This window comes from Trichechus manatus, unplaced genomic scaffold (assembly GCF_000243295.1).
Source record: "Trichechus manatus latirostris isolate Lorelei unplaced genomic scaffold, TriManLat1.0 scaffold00190, whole genome shotgun sequence".
NCBI lineage: Eukaryota > Metazoa > Chordata > Mammalia > Sirenia > Trichechidae > Trichechus > Trichechus manatus.
Window position 1 is genome coordinate 4,228,852 of NW_004444126.1, and position 14,284 is coordinate 4,243,135.

Below are 14,284 nucleotides of genomic sequence, written 5' to 3' on the forward strand. Positions count from 1 at the left end.
TATGGGTGTGCATATGCCTATTCATGTGACAGCTCTTATTTCTCTAGGATATATTCCTAGGAGTGGGATTGCTGGATCGTATGGTACTTCTATTTCCAGCTTTTTAAGGAAGTGCCATATTGTTTTCCATAGTGGCTGGACCATTTTGCATTCCCACCAGCAGTGCATAAGAGTTCCAACCTCCCTGCGCCCTCTCCAACACTTGTTATTTTCGCTTTTTTTGATTAGTGCCAGTAATGTCAGGATGAGGTGGTATCTCACTGCAGTTTTGATTTGCATTTCTCTAATGGCTAGTGATCACAAGCATTTCCTCGTGTGTCTGTTAGTCACCTAAATGTCTTCTTTGGTGAAGTGTCTGCTCATACCCTTTGCCCATTTTTTAACTGGATTATTTGTCTTTTTGTTGTTGAGGTGTTGCAGTTTCTTGTAGATTTTTTAGATTAGATCCTTGTTGGATATGCCATAGACAAAAAAAATTTTTCCTAGTCTGTAGGTTCTTTTTTTAATCTTTTGGTGAAGTCTTCTAATGAGCTTAAGTGTTTAATTTTTAGGAGCTCCCAGTTATAAGTTTATCTTCTAGTGTTTGTGCATTGTTAGTTATGGTTTGTATCCTATTTATGCCATGTATTAGGGCCCTTAGCATTGTCCCTGTTTTTCCTTCCATGATCTTTATAGTTTTAGGTTTTATGTTTAGGTCTTTAATTCATTTTGAATTAGTTTTTATGTATGGTGTGAGGTATGGATCCTGGTTCATTTTTTTTTACAGATGGTCATCCAGTTTTGCCAGCACCATTTGTTAAAGAGACTGTCTTTCCCCATTTAATAGAATTTGGGCCTTTGTCAAAGATCAGCTGACCAGGTAGATGGATTTGTGTCTGAGTTCTCAATTCTGTTCCGTTGGTCTATGTGTCTGTCATTGTACCAGTACCAGGCTGTTTTGACTAGCGTGGCTGTACAGTAGGTCCTGAGATCTGATAGCGTGAGGCCTCCTACTTTGTTCTTCTTTTTCAATAATGCTTTACTCATCCAGGGCCCCTTTCCTTTCCACACAATGTTCTAATTATCTTTTTTGACTAATGTCCTACATAATCAAAACCAGCCGCCGTCAAGTCAACTCCAACTCATGGCGACCCCACCTGTGTCAGAGCAGAACTGTGCTCCATAGGGTTTTCGATGGCTTATTTTTCATAAGTAGATGGCAGACCTTTCTTCTGAGGTGGCTGTGGGTGAACTCAAACCTCCAACCTTTCAATTAGCAGCCAAGTGTGTTAACCATTTGCACCACCCAGGGACTCCTTTCTAAGAAGTCCTACATAGAAAGTATTAAAACACGTGTACAGTCGTCCCTTCGCATCCCTGGGTTCCACATCCGTGGTTTCAACCAACCATGGGTAAAATATTCTTAAAAAAAGAAAGTTCCAAAAAGCAAAACTTGAATTTGTGGCACGCTGAATACTCAGCTGAATACAAGTGAATGAACTGATGTGTAGGCATCCCCTGCTGTAGCCTCCTACCACTTCACAGATCCTCAGTCTCTCTCTAGCATTTGTTGTTTGAGCACTGTTCACCTCACATTTCGTTCATTCGCTACTTGTGTTCTGTGCACCCTCTGTTTCTGTGAAAAAAAAAAAATGGCTCCTACAAGGCAATGAAATGGTCAAAGCAATCCTTCAAAGGCTAAGTGTGCTGGGGTTGAAGAGAGCGAGAGGAAGGAGTCTCAGCCTAGTTAAGGATGGCTGGCTAGCTCTGGAAAGTGCTACAGACTCAAGAACTTCAAGATCACGGGAGAATCGGCACGGGCTGATGCCCAAACAGGAGCGTTTCCAGAAGAGCAAGAAACTCACTGACGAGAAAGGCTACCTTCCAGAGCAAGTTTTCAGTTGTGATGAAACTGCCATTTACGTAGCATTTGCACTGTATTAGTTATGATAAGTAATCTAGAGATGGTTTAAAGTATACAGGAGAATATGTGTAGGTTATATGCAAATACTACACCATTTTATATAAGGGACTTGAGCATCTGCAGATTTTGCTATCCACAGGGGGTCCTAGAACCAATCCCCTGTGGATACCGAGGGCTAACTGTATACTCCACCCTGGAGCCGAAGCATAGATGGCCCAAGAGAAGATTTCCAAAATTAGAAGGAACATTTACAGGATATGAGGAGCAAAGTTATTGCTTCTCTTCTGCCTTTTAGACTCATAGAGCCGTCAAATAAAGGCCCAAGGGTTCTAACTTCTAATTAATGATAAAAATAGAAAGGGAAAAATGAAGAAGCAAGAAATGAGAAAAGCAAAGGTAGGTCCAGGACATCCATCCCCATTAGCATGCAAATTACTTAACATACAGATGATTTAACAATAATAGAGTAAAAGTTGCCGAGTTAATCATTTCCATTCCCCCACTGCCCGTGTCCAGAGAATGATTACGGAGAGAGGAAGACAATTATGCATGCAGAATACATTTTTACCTAGAGCAGTCTTCAAATATATACTGTTCTATTAACAAAGGAAGATTATTTGAATGAGAAAGCTATTTTTATTGCACATAAGGGCATAAATATTATATAGCCCTTCTACCATTTTCCCAGCAATGGAAATTTGGGGGAAGGGGAGGGCAGCCCAAGCTGCCACTTTCCCTAAATGAGAATACAGGTAGAAATCCTGTTTGGAAGCTTCAGGGGGTGAGGCCGTCTATTATACAATTTCTCATTAACAGCAGCAAGAGTGTGCATCTTGTGTTAAACGGAACAGGCATTTAACCCTCAAGCTCCTCATGGGAAATAAGGCACAAACTGCTTACTCACTTAGTCATAATTACCATTTTCTTAGGTCTCAAAGGAAGGGCTGCTCCTTAGCAGTCTCTGAGGACAGTCCTGGCTTCTCAAATGCTGCTCGAGCAGCTAATCCACAGAGGCCACAAAATGATTTCTCCCCAAATAAAAAACGATCACAGATTAGTCCACTCCCTGCAAAGTAAGAGGCGAAGGTGTTCGTTGTTGTGGTGGTGAAGCGGCACAGCCAGGTGGGAAGAGCAGGACTCAGGAAGACCTCACCTCGGCCACTGCCGCTTGCAGCTGTTACCTGGATGAGTTCCTTAGCCTGAGCATCTCCTCCTTCTTTTGTAAAACAGGATTACTGCTTAAAACAAATAAAACAAAACAAAAAGCAGATGCTGTTCAAGTAGATTCCAACTCATGGAGATCCCACGTGTCAGAGTAAACTGTGCTGATTTTTCAATGGCTGATTTTTGGAAGCAGATCACCAGGCCTTTTTTCCGAGCCACCTCTGGATGGACTAGAACCTCCAACCTTTCAGTTAGCAGCCGAGTGCATTAACTGTTTGCACCATCCAGAGCCTCCTACTCACCTGATAAGACTATTGTGAGGAATAAATGAGCTAATAAAGCAAACTGCTTGGCACATAATAAAAGTGCTCAATAAACAGAGTCCCTCCCATTGCTGTCAAGTCAGTTCCAACTTGTATTAACCCTATCGGACACAGCAGAACAGCTTCATAGAGTTTCCTAGGCTGTAATCTTTACAGAAGCAGACTACCACATCTTTCTCCCACAGAGTGGCTGGTGGGTTCAAATTGCTGAACTTTCAGTCAGCAGCCGAGCATTTAACCACTGTGCCACCAGGGCTCCTCATAAGTAGGGTCAGCTCTCAATAAATTGTAGCTATTTTACCATTAGGAATCCCTGGGTGGTATAAATGGTTAACGTGCTCGACTGCTAACTGAAAGGCTGGAGGTTCAAGTCCACTCAGAGGCACCTTGGTAGAAAGGCCTGGCAATCTACTTCCAGAATATCAGCCACTGAAAACTCTACCATAGAGCACAGTTCTACTCTGACACACAAGGAGTCACCATGAGTCAGAGTCAACTGGACTGCAACCTTTTTTTTGTTTTGTTTTGTTCTTAATTTTACTGTCACTTCATGGAAGTTAAACTTCTCTTTCCCTGGTCAGGGTTATAAGAACACCATGTACCCCTGCTCTCTACTATTTTGCATCTCCCCACTCCATTGCCAGCCACTGAATGATAAAGACCTACAGTTCCCTTCATCAAGCTTTACTACCTTCATCCAACAGTTTCGGTCCCTGTCCAAACAGATGTCTGGCACAGCCAGATTCAGTGTGACGGGAAAGCACTTTAGGAGGCTGCCTCTAAGAACACATTGCCTGTGAATGCTGGCACTGCCTGTACCTTGGAGAGATCTACTGGGCTCTCGATTCAAACCATTTCATAATGCTGGCCTTGGGCAGACTCTCAGTCCAAAATTGATTGTACTGGAACATCTATTTCTAAGAATTGACAACTACACACAGCACTTGCATCTTCAAGTCACCAGCACAAATTAACTTTGACCAAGAATGAAATAATAACTGAAAGGTCAAAACAAATTATATTTTGAACTTGTACCTTAGTGACAGAGAAGCAAGAATACCACTACTGTTTTCTACATAGAAATAATCCTACCAACAATAAAAAACATAGTCTGCCTGGAGGCTAGTCCTTATTGCAACTTGTATTTATTGAGCACTTTTATTATGTGCCTGAGCCCTAGTGGCGCAGTTGTTAAGAGCTCAGCTGCTAACCAAAAGGTCGGCAGTACAAATCTTCCAGCTGCTCCTTGGAAACCCTATGGTGCAGTTCTACTCTGTCCTATAGGGTCCCTGTGAGTCAGAATCAACTCAACAGCCGTGGGTTTATTACGTGCCAGGCACCACTCTAGACCCTGGAGAACCAGCAATGAATAGAACAGCCCAAACTCTTTGCCCTTATAAACGTCACATTCTTTTTTTTTTTAAAACATTTTATTGTGGTTTAGGTGAAAGTTTACAGAGCAAATTAGTTTCCCAATCAACAATTTATACCCAGCATGTTATCATGACACTGGTTACAAACCCCTCAATGTGTCAGCACTCTCCCCCCCTTCTTCCCTGGGTTCCTCATGTCCATTTGCCCAGCCTTCCTGCCCCTACCATCCTTCTGAACTTTGTTTTTGGGCAAATGCTGCCCTTTAGGTCTCACAGAGTTGATTGTTCTGAGGTATACACTCCACACTGATGTTAGTGTTCGTTTTATAGGCCCGTCTATGCATGACGATAATGTGATCTCCAGAAGTGATATCAGTTCCAAGTTTGAAGGTGGTCTAAGGGCCACGATCTCGGGGGTTCCACCAGTCTCTATCAGACCAGTAAGTCTGGTCTTATTTATGAGTTTGAATTTTGTTCTACATTTCTCTCCCACTCTGTCCATGACCTACAATTGTGGTCCTGGTCACAGTGGTCAGTAGTGGTCTCAGGCTAGTGGAGGCTGTGGTTCATGTGATCCACTAGTCCTTTGTTTCCTTGAGGCTTTGGATTTCTTCACTCTTCTTTGCTCTGGACGGGAAGAGACCAGTTCTTGAATCTTAGATGGCCTATCGCAAGCTTTGTAAGACCCCAGTCGCTGCTCACCAAGGGACATTACATTCTGTTGATGACTGTGAACAAAGAAGACTGTTGCTTTATTAACTCATAGTTTTCACCAGTTTCCAAATTTCTTTGAAATACTGTCTTCTCTCTTCCTCAAATTCCCTAAAACATTATTAGTTTACACAATACCAGCATATCTAGTATTATTATGCTTTGCTTTATTGCATTTCGCAAATATTACATTTTTTAAAAATTGAAGGGTTTGTGGCAACCTGGTGTCAAGCAAGTCTATAGGTGCCATTTTTCCAACAGCATGTGCTCACTTCATGTCTCTGCCACGTTTTGGTAATTCTCACAATATTTCAAATTTTTCACATTATTACATTTATATTATTATATTATTATTATTATATCTGTTATGGTGATCTGTGATCAGTGATCTTTGATGTTACTATTGTAATTGTTTCAGGGCACCACAAACTGAACCCATATAAGATGGCGAACTTAACTGATAAATGTTGTATGTGTTACAACTGCTCCACCAACCAGCCGTTCTCCCATCTCTCTCCCTCTCCTCAGGCCTCCCTATTTCCTGAGACATAACAATATTGAAACTAGGCCAATTAATAAGCCGACAACGGCCTCTAAGTGTTCAAGTGAAAGGAAGAGACGCATGTTTCTCACTTTAAATCAAAAGCTAGAAATGATTAAGCTTACTGAGGAAGGCATGTCAAAAGCCGAGACAGGCCGAAAACCAGGCCTCCTGCACCAAACTAAGCTAAGTTGTGAATGCAAAGGAAAAGTTCTTGAAGGAAATTAAAAGTGCTACTCCGGTGAAACAGCCTTACTGCTGATGTGGAGAAAGTTTTAGTGGTCTGGATAGACAATCAAACCAGCCACAACATTCCCTTAAACCAAACCCTAATCCAGAGCAAGGCCCTACCTCTCTTCAATTCTATGAAGGCTGAGAGAGGTGAGGAAGCTGTAGAAGAAAAATCTGAAGGTAGCGGAGGTTGGTTCATGAGGTTTAAGGAAAGAAGTCGTCTTCATAACTGAAAAGTGCAAGCTGAAGTAGCAAGTGCTGATGTAGAACCTGCAGCAAGTTATCCAGAAAATATAGCTAAGTAATAATTGATGAAAGTGGCTACACTAAACAACAGATTTTCAGTGTAGACACAACAGCCTTATACTGGAAAAAGATGCCATCTAGGACTTTCACAGCTAGAGAGGAGAAGTCAATGCCTGGCTTCAAAGTTTCAAAGGACAGGCTGACTCTCTTGCTAGGTAGGGATTAATGCAGCTGGTGACTTTAAGTTGAAGCCAATGCCCATTTACCATTCTGAAAATCCTAGGGCCCTTAAGAATTATGCTAAATCTACTCTGCATGTTCTCTGTAAGTGGAACAACAAAGCCTGGATGAGAGCATATCTGTTTACAACATGGTTTACTGAATATTTTAAGCCCACTGTTGAGACCTACTGCTCAGAAAAAAAGGTTCCTTTCAAAATATTATTGCTCACTGACAATGCACCTGGTCACCCAAGAGCTCTGTTAGAGATGAACAAGAAGATTAACATCGTTTTCATGCCTGCTAACACAACATCCATTCTGCAGCCATGGATCAAGGAGTAATTTTGACTTGCAAGTCTTATTATTTAAGAAATACATTTCATAAGGCTAATAAATATATTTTGTAAGGCTAATGTATTCTTCTGATGGATCTGGGCAAAGTAAACTGAAAACCTTCTGGAAAGTATTCACCATTCTAGATGCCACTAAAAACATTTGTGATTCATGGAGGAGGTCAAACTATCAACATTAATAGAAATTTGGAAGAAGTTATTCCAGCCCTTGTGAAAGACTTTGAGGGATTCAAGACTTCAGAGGGAGAAGTAACTGCAGATGTGGTGGAAATAGCAAGAGAACTAGAATTAGAAGTGGAGCCTGAAGATGTGACTGAATTGCTGCAATCTCATGATAAAACTTTAACGGATGATGAGTTACCTCCTATGGATGCGCAAAGAAAGTGGTTTCTTAAGATGGAATCTAGTCCTGGTGAAGACACTGTGTACACTGTTGAAATTACAACAACAAAGGATTTAGACTATTACATAAACTTAGTTGATAGGGCAGCGGTAGGGTTTGAGAGGACTGACTCCAATTTTGAAAGAAGTTCTACTGTGGGTAAAATGCTATCAAACAGCATCATGTACTACAGAGAAATCTTTTGTGAAAGGAAGAGTCCATCGATGAGGCAAACTTCATTACTGCCCTATTTTAAAAAATTGCCAAAGCCACCCCAAACTTCAGTAACCACCACCCTGATGACTCAGCAGCCATAAGTCAGCACTGAGGCAAGACCCTCCACCAGCAAAAAGATTACGACTCTCTAAAGGCTCAGATGATGGTTAGCACTTTTTAGCAATATTTTTTAATTAACGTATGTACATTTTTTTTATACATAATCCTACTGCATGCTTAACAGACTACAGAATAGTGTAAACATAACTTTTACATGCACTGGAAAACTAAAAAATTCATGTGATTCCCTTTATTGTGGTGGTCTGGAACGGAACCTGCACTATCTCCAAGGTATACCTGTATACAGGTTAGTTATTTTACATTAGAAAGGGAAGCTGGGTAGCCACAAATTGTTAAATAAACCATGGGATATTCCCTAGTTTTTCATGTATTTGAAATCTACAGCCATGCTATACCTCATCAATAAAAGTGGTGATCATTTTTTTTAATTTTATTTATTTTCTTGTTGCTGTTGTTCCTGAGAATATACACAGCAAAACATAAACCAATTCAACAGTTTCTACATGTACAATTCACTGACACTGATTACATTCTTCAGGTTGTGCAACCATTCTCACCCTCATTTTCTGAGTTGTTCCTCCCCGCTTAACATAAACTCACGGCCCCCTAAGGTTCCTATCAAATCTTTTGAGTTGTGGTGATCATTTTTATATTTCAAAAGCACTAAATAAGTCCATTGGGTCATTTCAATTCATTAGGCTGTTGCATTTTTACACCAGAGGACATAAATACATGAAAAGGGAAATGTATGGAAACACATATCTAAATTTTAGTTAGAAACTCTCTATCTACCACCACCCATTGCCATCAAGTCAATTCTGACTCACGGCAACCCTACAGGACAGAGTATAACCGCCTCATGTGGTTTCCAAGCAGCAGTTGGTGGATTTGAACTGCCAACCTTTTGGTTAGCAGCCACAGCTCTTAACCACTGTGCCAACAGGGCTCCAAAAACTCTCTAGTGACAGTCATATATTGACTTTTTAGCTCAAAGTTAGGCTGTGGGGAGAGCTAGGTGAGTACAGGCATAGAATACCCTACAACCTGAACAGAGAGGAATATTTCAAGTTTTCTACCGTTCACTCACTGACTGGAGGTAGGGAAATTACTGAATAAACTCTATTTCCACAAAAGTAAGAAGAAAACTAAGCCACTTCTTAAGATCAATTACGTGTTGTAGTTTTACAAAGAGGAAGATGCAAATACCATATTACTATATATAAGCAGCCACGGTGCCACAGTGGTTAAACGCTTGCTTGCTAACCAAAAGGTCAGTGGTTTGAACCCACCAGCTGCTCAACAGGAGAAGAATGTGGCACTCTGCTTCATAAAAATTACAACCTTGGAAATCCTCTGGGGCACTTCTACTCTGTCCTATAGGGTCACTATGAGTAGGAACAGACTCGACAGCAATGGGTCTGGTTTTTTTGGTTTATGTATATTATAGCTAGATAGTTCTTTGAAGGAAAAAACTAACAAATTATTATAAAACATAATATGTTCTTTGTTGTTGTTTTTGTTAGCTGCTGTTGAGTTGGGCCCCCAACTTATGGCAACTCCATCTACAACAGAACGAAACACAGCCCAGTCCCACACCATCCCCATGAAACCTGTTCAGCATCACAGCAACAAACGAGCCTCCACTGATGGATGGGTGGTGGCTGTGCATGAAGTGCGCTGGCTGGGAATCAAGCCCAGATCTCCTGCATGGAAGACAAGAATTCTACCACTGAACCACCACTGCCCCTCAATGTGCTCTATAAATACACAATAATAAAAGCCATCCAAATGCTACTTGTCCTTACTTGTACTTTAAAGCAAACATCTTTTTCTTTTGGCCCAACTTTGTGTATTTCTCACTAGCCTGGAAGCCCCTTGAGGGAAGGGGCTGTTGTTAGGTTCGTCATTGAAGCTCCATGCCTGGCTCAGAGTAATGGCTCCGTTAAGTATGTACTGCATAATGTAATAAGGGGAGTCCTGGTGGCGCAGTGGTTAAGAGCTTGGCTGCTAACCAAAAGGTAGGCAGTTCAAATCCACCAGCTGCTCCTTGGAAACCTTATGGGGCAGTTCTACTGTCCTACAGGGTTGCTATGAGTCAGAATCCACCCGACAGCAATGGGTATAATGTAATAAATGTATCATAAGTGTCCTTAGGGACTGTCAGAGCGCTACTAGAAAGTTACAAAGCATCTTAAAAAATTTGTTTTCGGACCTTCTCATGATATCGTGTGAATACTTTGACAGGACAGGTTTTGCAATAGATGATACAAAATTTTCAATGTCCAACAGACAGAAATGAGACTCCAAGGGAAAGATCAATTTCATGTTACTCAACCTCTTTCAATTATGTGTGATTTCAAGGCGACTGTATTTCAGTATGTTTGAAATAGTTACACAGAGTGTTGCTGGGGATAGCTCCCACCAAGCAGGCTCTGACTCATGACAACCCTATGCACAATGGAAGAAAACACTGCCTGGTCATGCGCCATCCTCACAATTGGTTATAGACAGAGCCATTATGATCTATAAGGTTTTCACTGACCGACTTCCGGGAGTAGATCGCCAGGCCTTTCTTCCTAGTCCATGTTAGTCTGGAAGCTCTGCTGAAAACTGTTAAGCATCATAGCAACATGCAAGTCTCCACTGACAGATAGGTAAGTGGTGGCTGTGCATGAGATGCCTTGGTCAGGAGCAGGGTCTCCTGCATGGAAAGTGAGAATTCTACCACTGAACCACCATGCCCCCTTTTAATGAAGCCTAAAATAAAAGCTGTCTTGATCACTCCAAGGCTTAAGATGTTGAGCCTTTCTAGGCGTTGACTTATGAAATAGATCCTACTTAAATAAAAGTATTTCTTATCTAGCATGGCTTAAAGCAACTGCCACACACGTCTGAACGCTCACGTTTTAACTAGGACTGCCCAGTGAGTCAGGCAGGTCACAGTTTACTATTCCCAACAGATCCCATTATCAGCTACATTATCTCAATAAACCTTTCCGTAAACTAAAGCAGCTATATAATTTGAAAAAATAGCCAGCTTTGACAGGATTTACACTCATCGGTTCATTAATTGAATAATGTGTCAACATAACAAAATGTTTGCCTCTTGTTATCTCAGAGAAACAAAATCTCCCCTGGGCAGAATGTTCCATTTTCTGAGATTCTCCCATAACAGGCAGCGGACTGCAGACCCAGCATTTCATTTAGATTAGCTAGGTACTGTTTAGTTCTGCTGTATTTCTGTCTAAAGCTGTGGAAAAAGCAAAGTAACTGAAATAAGGAAGCACACAGAAGAGTGTTGTTGTGGTTAGCTCCTGTCAAGCCTACTATAGTGACTTCAAATAGCTGGAAATAAAAAGTCACCGGGGGTAAACCAGCAGTCCCTGGGTGATGCAAATAGTTAAGCACTTGGCTACTAACCAAAAGGTCGGTGGTTCAAATCCGCTCAGAGGCACCGAGAAAGAAAGGTCTAGTGATCTACTTCTAAAAGGTCATAGCCATGGAAAACCCTATGGAACGCAGTTGTACTCTGGCACACACAGGCTCTCCATGAGTTGGAATCAATTAACAGCAACTGGTTAGTGACAGACCAAGGGTAAGTTTTAAGCTTCTCATTTAGATACTAAAATTACAAATCTAAACATCTTTTTCAGGAATACCAAAAGCAGCTGATCACAAAGCTCACACCAAAATGAAGCTGAAATAAAAACTCTTACCAGAAAACATTTAACCAGTATCGTTTATCAGCACAGTGAAATCATCATACAAGCCTTTTGAGCCATTAAAGGGAGGCATTTTAACAGGAAATTAATTTCCTTGCTGGACCTAAAGCCTCCCAATGCCACCCTCACCTGCCAGAAACCAAGCAAGTAGACTACTAACTGCCATCCAGCGGTAGAGAAAATTTTGCAAGATGTCTTTACCTGATAATCTCAATGTAACTGAATCCTGACACAGCACAATGAGTGACAATTACTATGCAACTGGTTATATTACAAAACCAAAGTCAAAGCAGTAAAGAGAAATACAAAACAAATTAGAATCCCTTGAGGAGGTTTCAATGGCCTAACTGAAGAGTCTATTTAAAAAACAGCAACAGAATAACAACTAAAGAGTTGTTGCCTAAAATGACTCTCCTGGTGGTATTCTCAATTCTAAAAAATAATGAGAAATACGCTCAATACGCTCACCATCACTAATTCTGCAGTAAAAGAAAGCATTACCAGAGAATGCCTCCAAAAAACAAAGATGGTCGTACAAGGAAGTGAATATCCTAAGCATATATGTTCTTAAGAGGGACACTTAAAAAGCAGAAGTCACAGTAAGTTCAAAACACCAAGAAAAAAAATGAACAGAAGTTCCTAATTTTAGTAATACTATATACCCCCTACTTGAAAAAAAAAAAAAAAAAACCCTGCCCAGTGTTGAGATTTGTTGTTTATATACACAGAAACTCTACATATTTAGGACTCCCTGCCCTTGGGGGGAGGGGAGGGGGGAGTAGGAAAGGCAGTAGAAAAAGGAATTATTAAATGCACAGGTTTTGTTGTTGTTTAATGGAATTCAGGTTTGATTTGGGGTTCTCGTTTTTAATTAGTTTCCCACTTGGCAGAATTTTTTAAAAGCACTCATCTTCAGTTCCCTTAAGATATGTCAAATTCTGGACTAGGAATGTCAATTTCACAACACTCCAAAAAGGTTTGCCCTTCTCCCTGCTTTTCACTGCTTGGCATTGCTTATCAAAGGGCATGCCCTGCAAAACCAACAAGACACGTGGGCCAAAAATATCTAGAGCAAGCATGTCTTCATTTACACCATTTGGCTTTTCCCAACAAATAACTCAAAGGCTGACATTTTCCGTATCACAAAGCTCGTGAGTAGACCTGTAAAAATAATCTGAAGATCACTTTGCATCAAAAGGAAGATTTTTTTTTTTTCCCTTATGTCAGGGTAACATTTAAGCAATCTTGGGTGTACGATGCTTGAAGACCTGACAGTTTCAAAAACTGGGAATAGCTTTGGTTTAGATTCCAATATTTTATATAATTGCATGATTTCAAATTCACAATAAAGAAGATGCCTCTTTTTCTCATCAATTCCACACAAGAGCTATTTAGAGTTGAGGAGCTGTGTCTCTACATTTGCTGTACAACTCCTGATGGTGTCGATTAGGAAAAAAGCTAGGGAAAAAAAACCTCCACCACTGCTGCGTTGAGATATAATTTTAAACTATTAACATCAAGAACGTTCTTTTCTAGAGTGGTACTAATGAGATGATAGTATTTTATGAGGTAATATCACCAAGCAACCTTTACAATCATAAATCATTTGAAATGAAATTACAACTTATTATGGACCTCACCAAACACCGCCTGCCCCAGTCCAATTCCATCGAGCCCCTCTTTAATAATTTAACAACACATTCTTGTCTGGAATCGCCCATTCAATGTGCTTCCTTAAATGTATGCCATTTCAGCTTCTTAATAAAGTGCCACCAGTAGACCTGCAAGTTGAGGAGAAGCAGCTCAGGTGACAACACCAAAAAGAAAATTGGGAGGGTCAGAATCCACTGCTTACTGCCTGGGGCACAAAAGAGGCACCAGGCTTGGAAGCTGACTTCAACTAATGGAACTCTAGGGAAGCAAGCGCTGAAAACAGTGGTGTAAGTATCTGGGACAAAAAGCAACAAGCCTGCACTCCACAGCTAAAGTGCCCAGAGGGAGCTGAGAGGAGGATGGAGTTGGAAAGGAGGACGGCAGGAACCTGGGAAGGAATGATCAGGATGGAGCTATAGGAAAGGACAAGGATGAGGCTGAGGTGGTGATAGGGATGAGGCAGGAGGAGAACACAGCAACGGAGCACGCAGGATCACAACGATGGGGCTAGAGGGGACCACAGGGATTGCGCTGAATGGGAGGACAGGGATGAGGCAGAGGGGTGACAGGGAAGGTGAAGAGGGTACTACAGGGATGAGGCTGGACTGAGACAGGGATGCGGTGGAGGAAACACAGGGATGGAAGGGGCAGGGGGGGGCCAAGAGGACAGTGGGGCAGGAGTGGGCAACAGGGATGGAGCTGGTCCAGCCAAGTCGCAGCCACATCCTCACCAGCCCCTGCCAGGGAGGTCGCAGCGCGTCAGCCTCCGCGCTGGGCACTCTGAGGCGCTCTCTACCGGAGTTACCCCAGCAGCCCTCCATGCCCCCATTTGCGGGGACGGGAATGCAGAGGCCAGCCTGCAGCCCCGCTAGCACGTCGCGGGCCGGGGGGCAGCGGCGGCCGACCGCCGACCCTCCCGGACGCAGGGGGTCGCTGGCGGCGCTGGGGGCGGCGGCACGGGGGTGAGGGACGGGCCGGGGAGCCGGTACCTGGGCTCAGGCAGGACGATCTTCTTGCTGGCGCGGGCGGCCGGCGTCGCCTTGCTCTTCTCCATCGCCATCAGATAGCTGACATCGGCCAGCACAGCCTCCAAGTCCGCCATGTTGGCGAGCGGCGGCGGCGGCTGCTCCTCGGGACGGGAACGGGACGCGCTCCGCCGCCGCC

General features: G+C 42.4%; 1 protein-coding gene across 3 annotated transcripts in view; it reads right to left on the reverse strand.

The window, feature by feature from the left end:
- Positions 1 to 14,253, reverse strand: part of GRK3 (G protein-coupled receptor kinase 3) — a 150,517-nt gene extending 136,264 nt beyond the window's left edge. For 2 of the 3 annotated variants that reach the window (XM_004387627.2, XM_023741794.1), the window contains exon 1: positions 14,110 to 14,253. In XM_004387627.2, coding sequence (XP_004387684.1) covers positions 14,110 to 14,222 — 113 coding nt within the window. In that variant the 5' untranslated portion in view covers positions 14,223 to 14,253. The remainder of the gene's footprint in view (positions 1 to 14,109) is intronic. The other variant, XM_023741796.1, reaches the window with a different exon arrangement.
- Between the last annotated feature and the right edge of the window lie 31 nt (positions 14,254 to 14,284).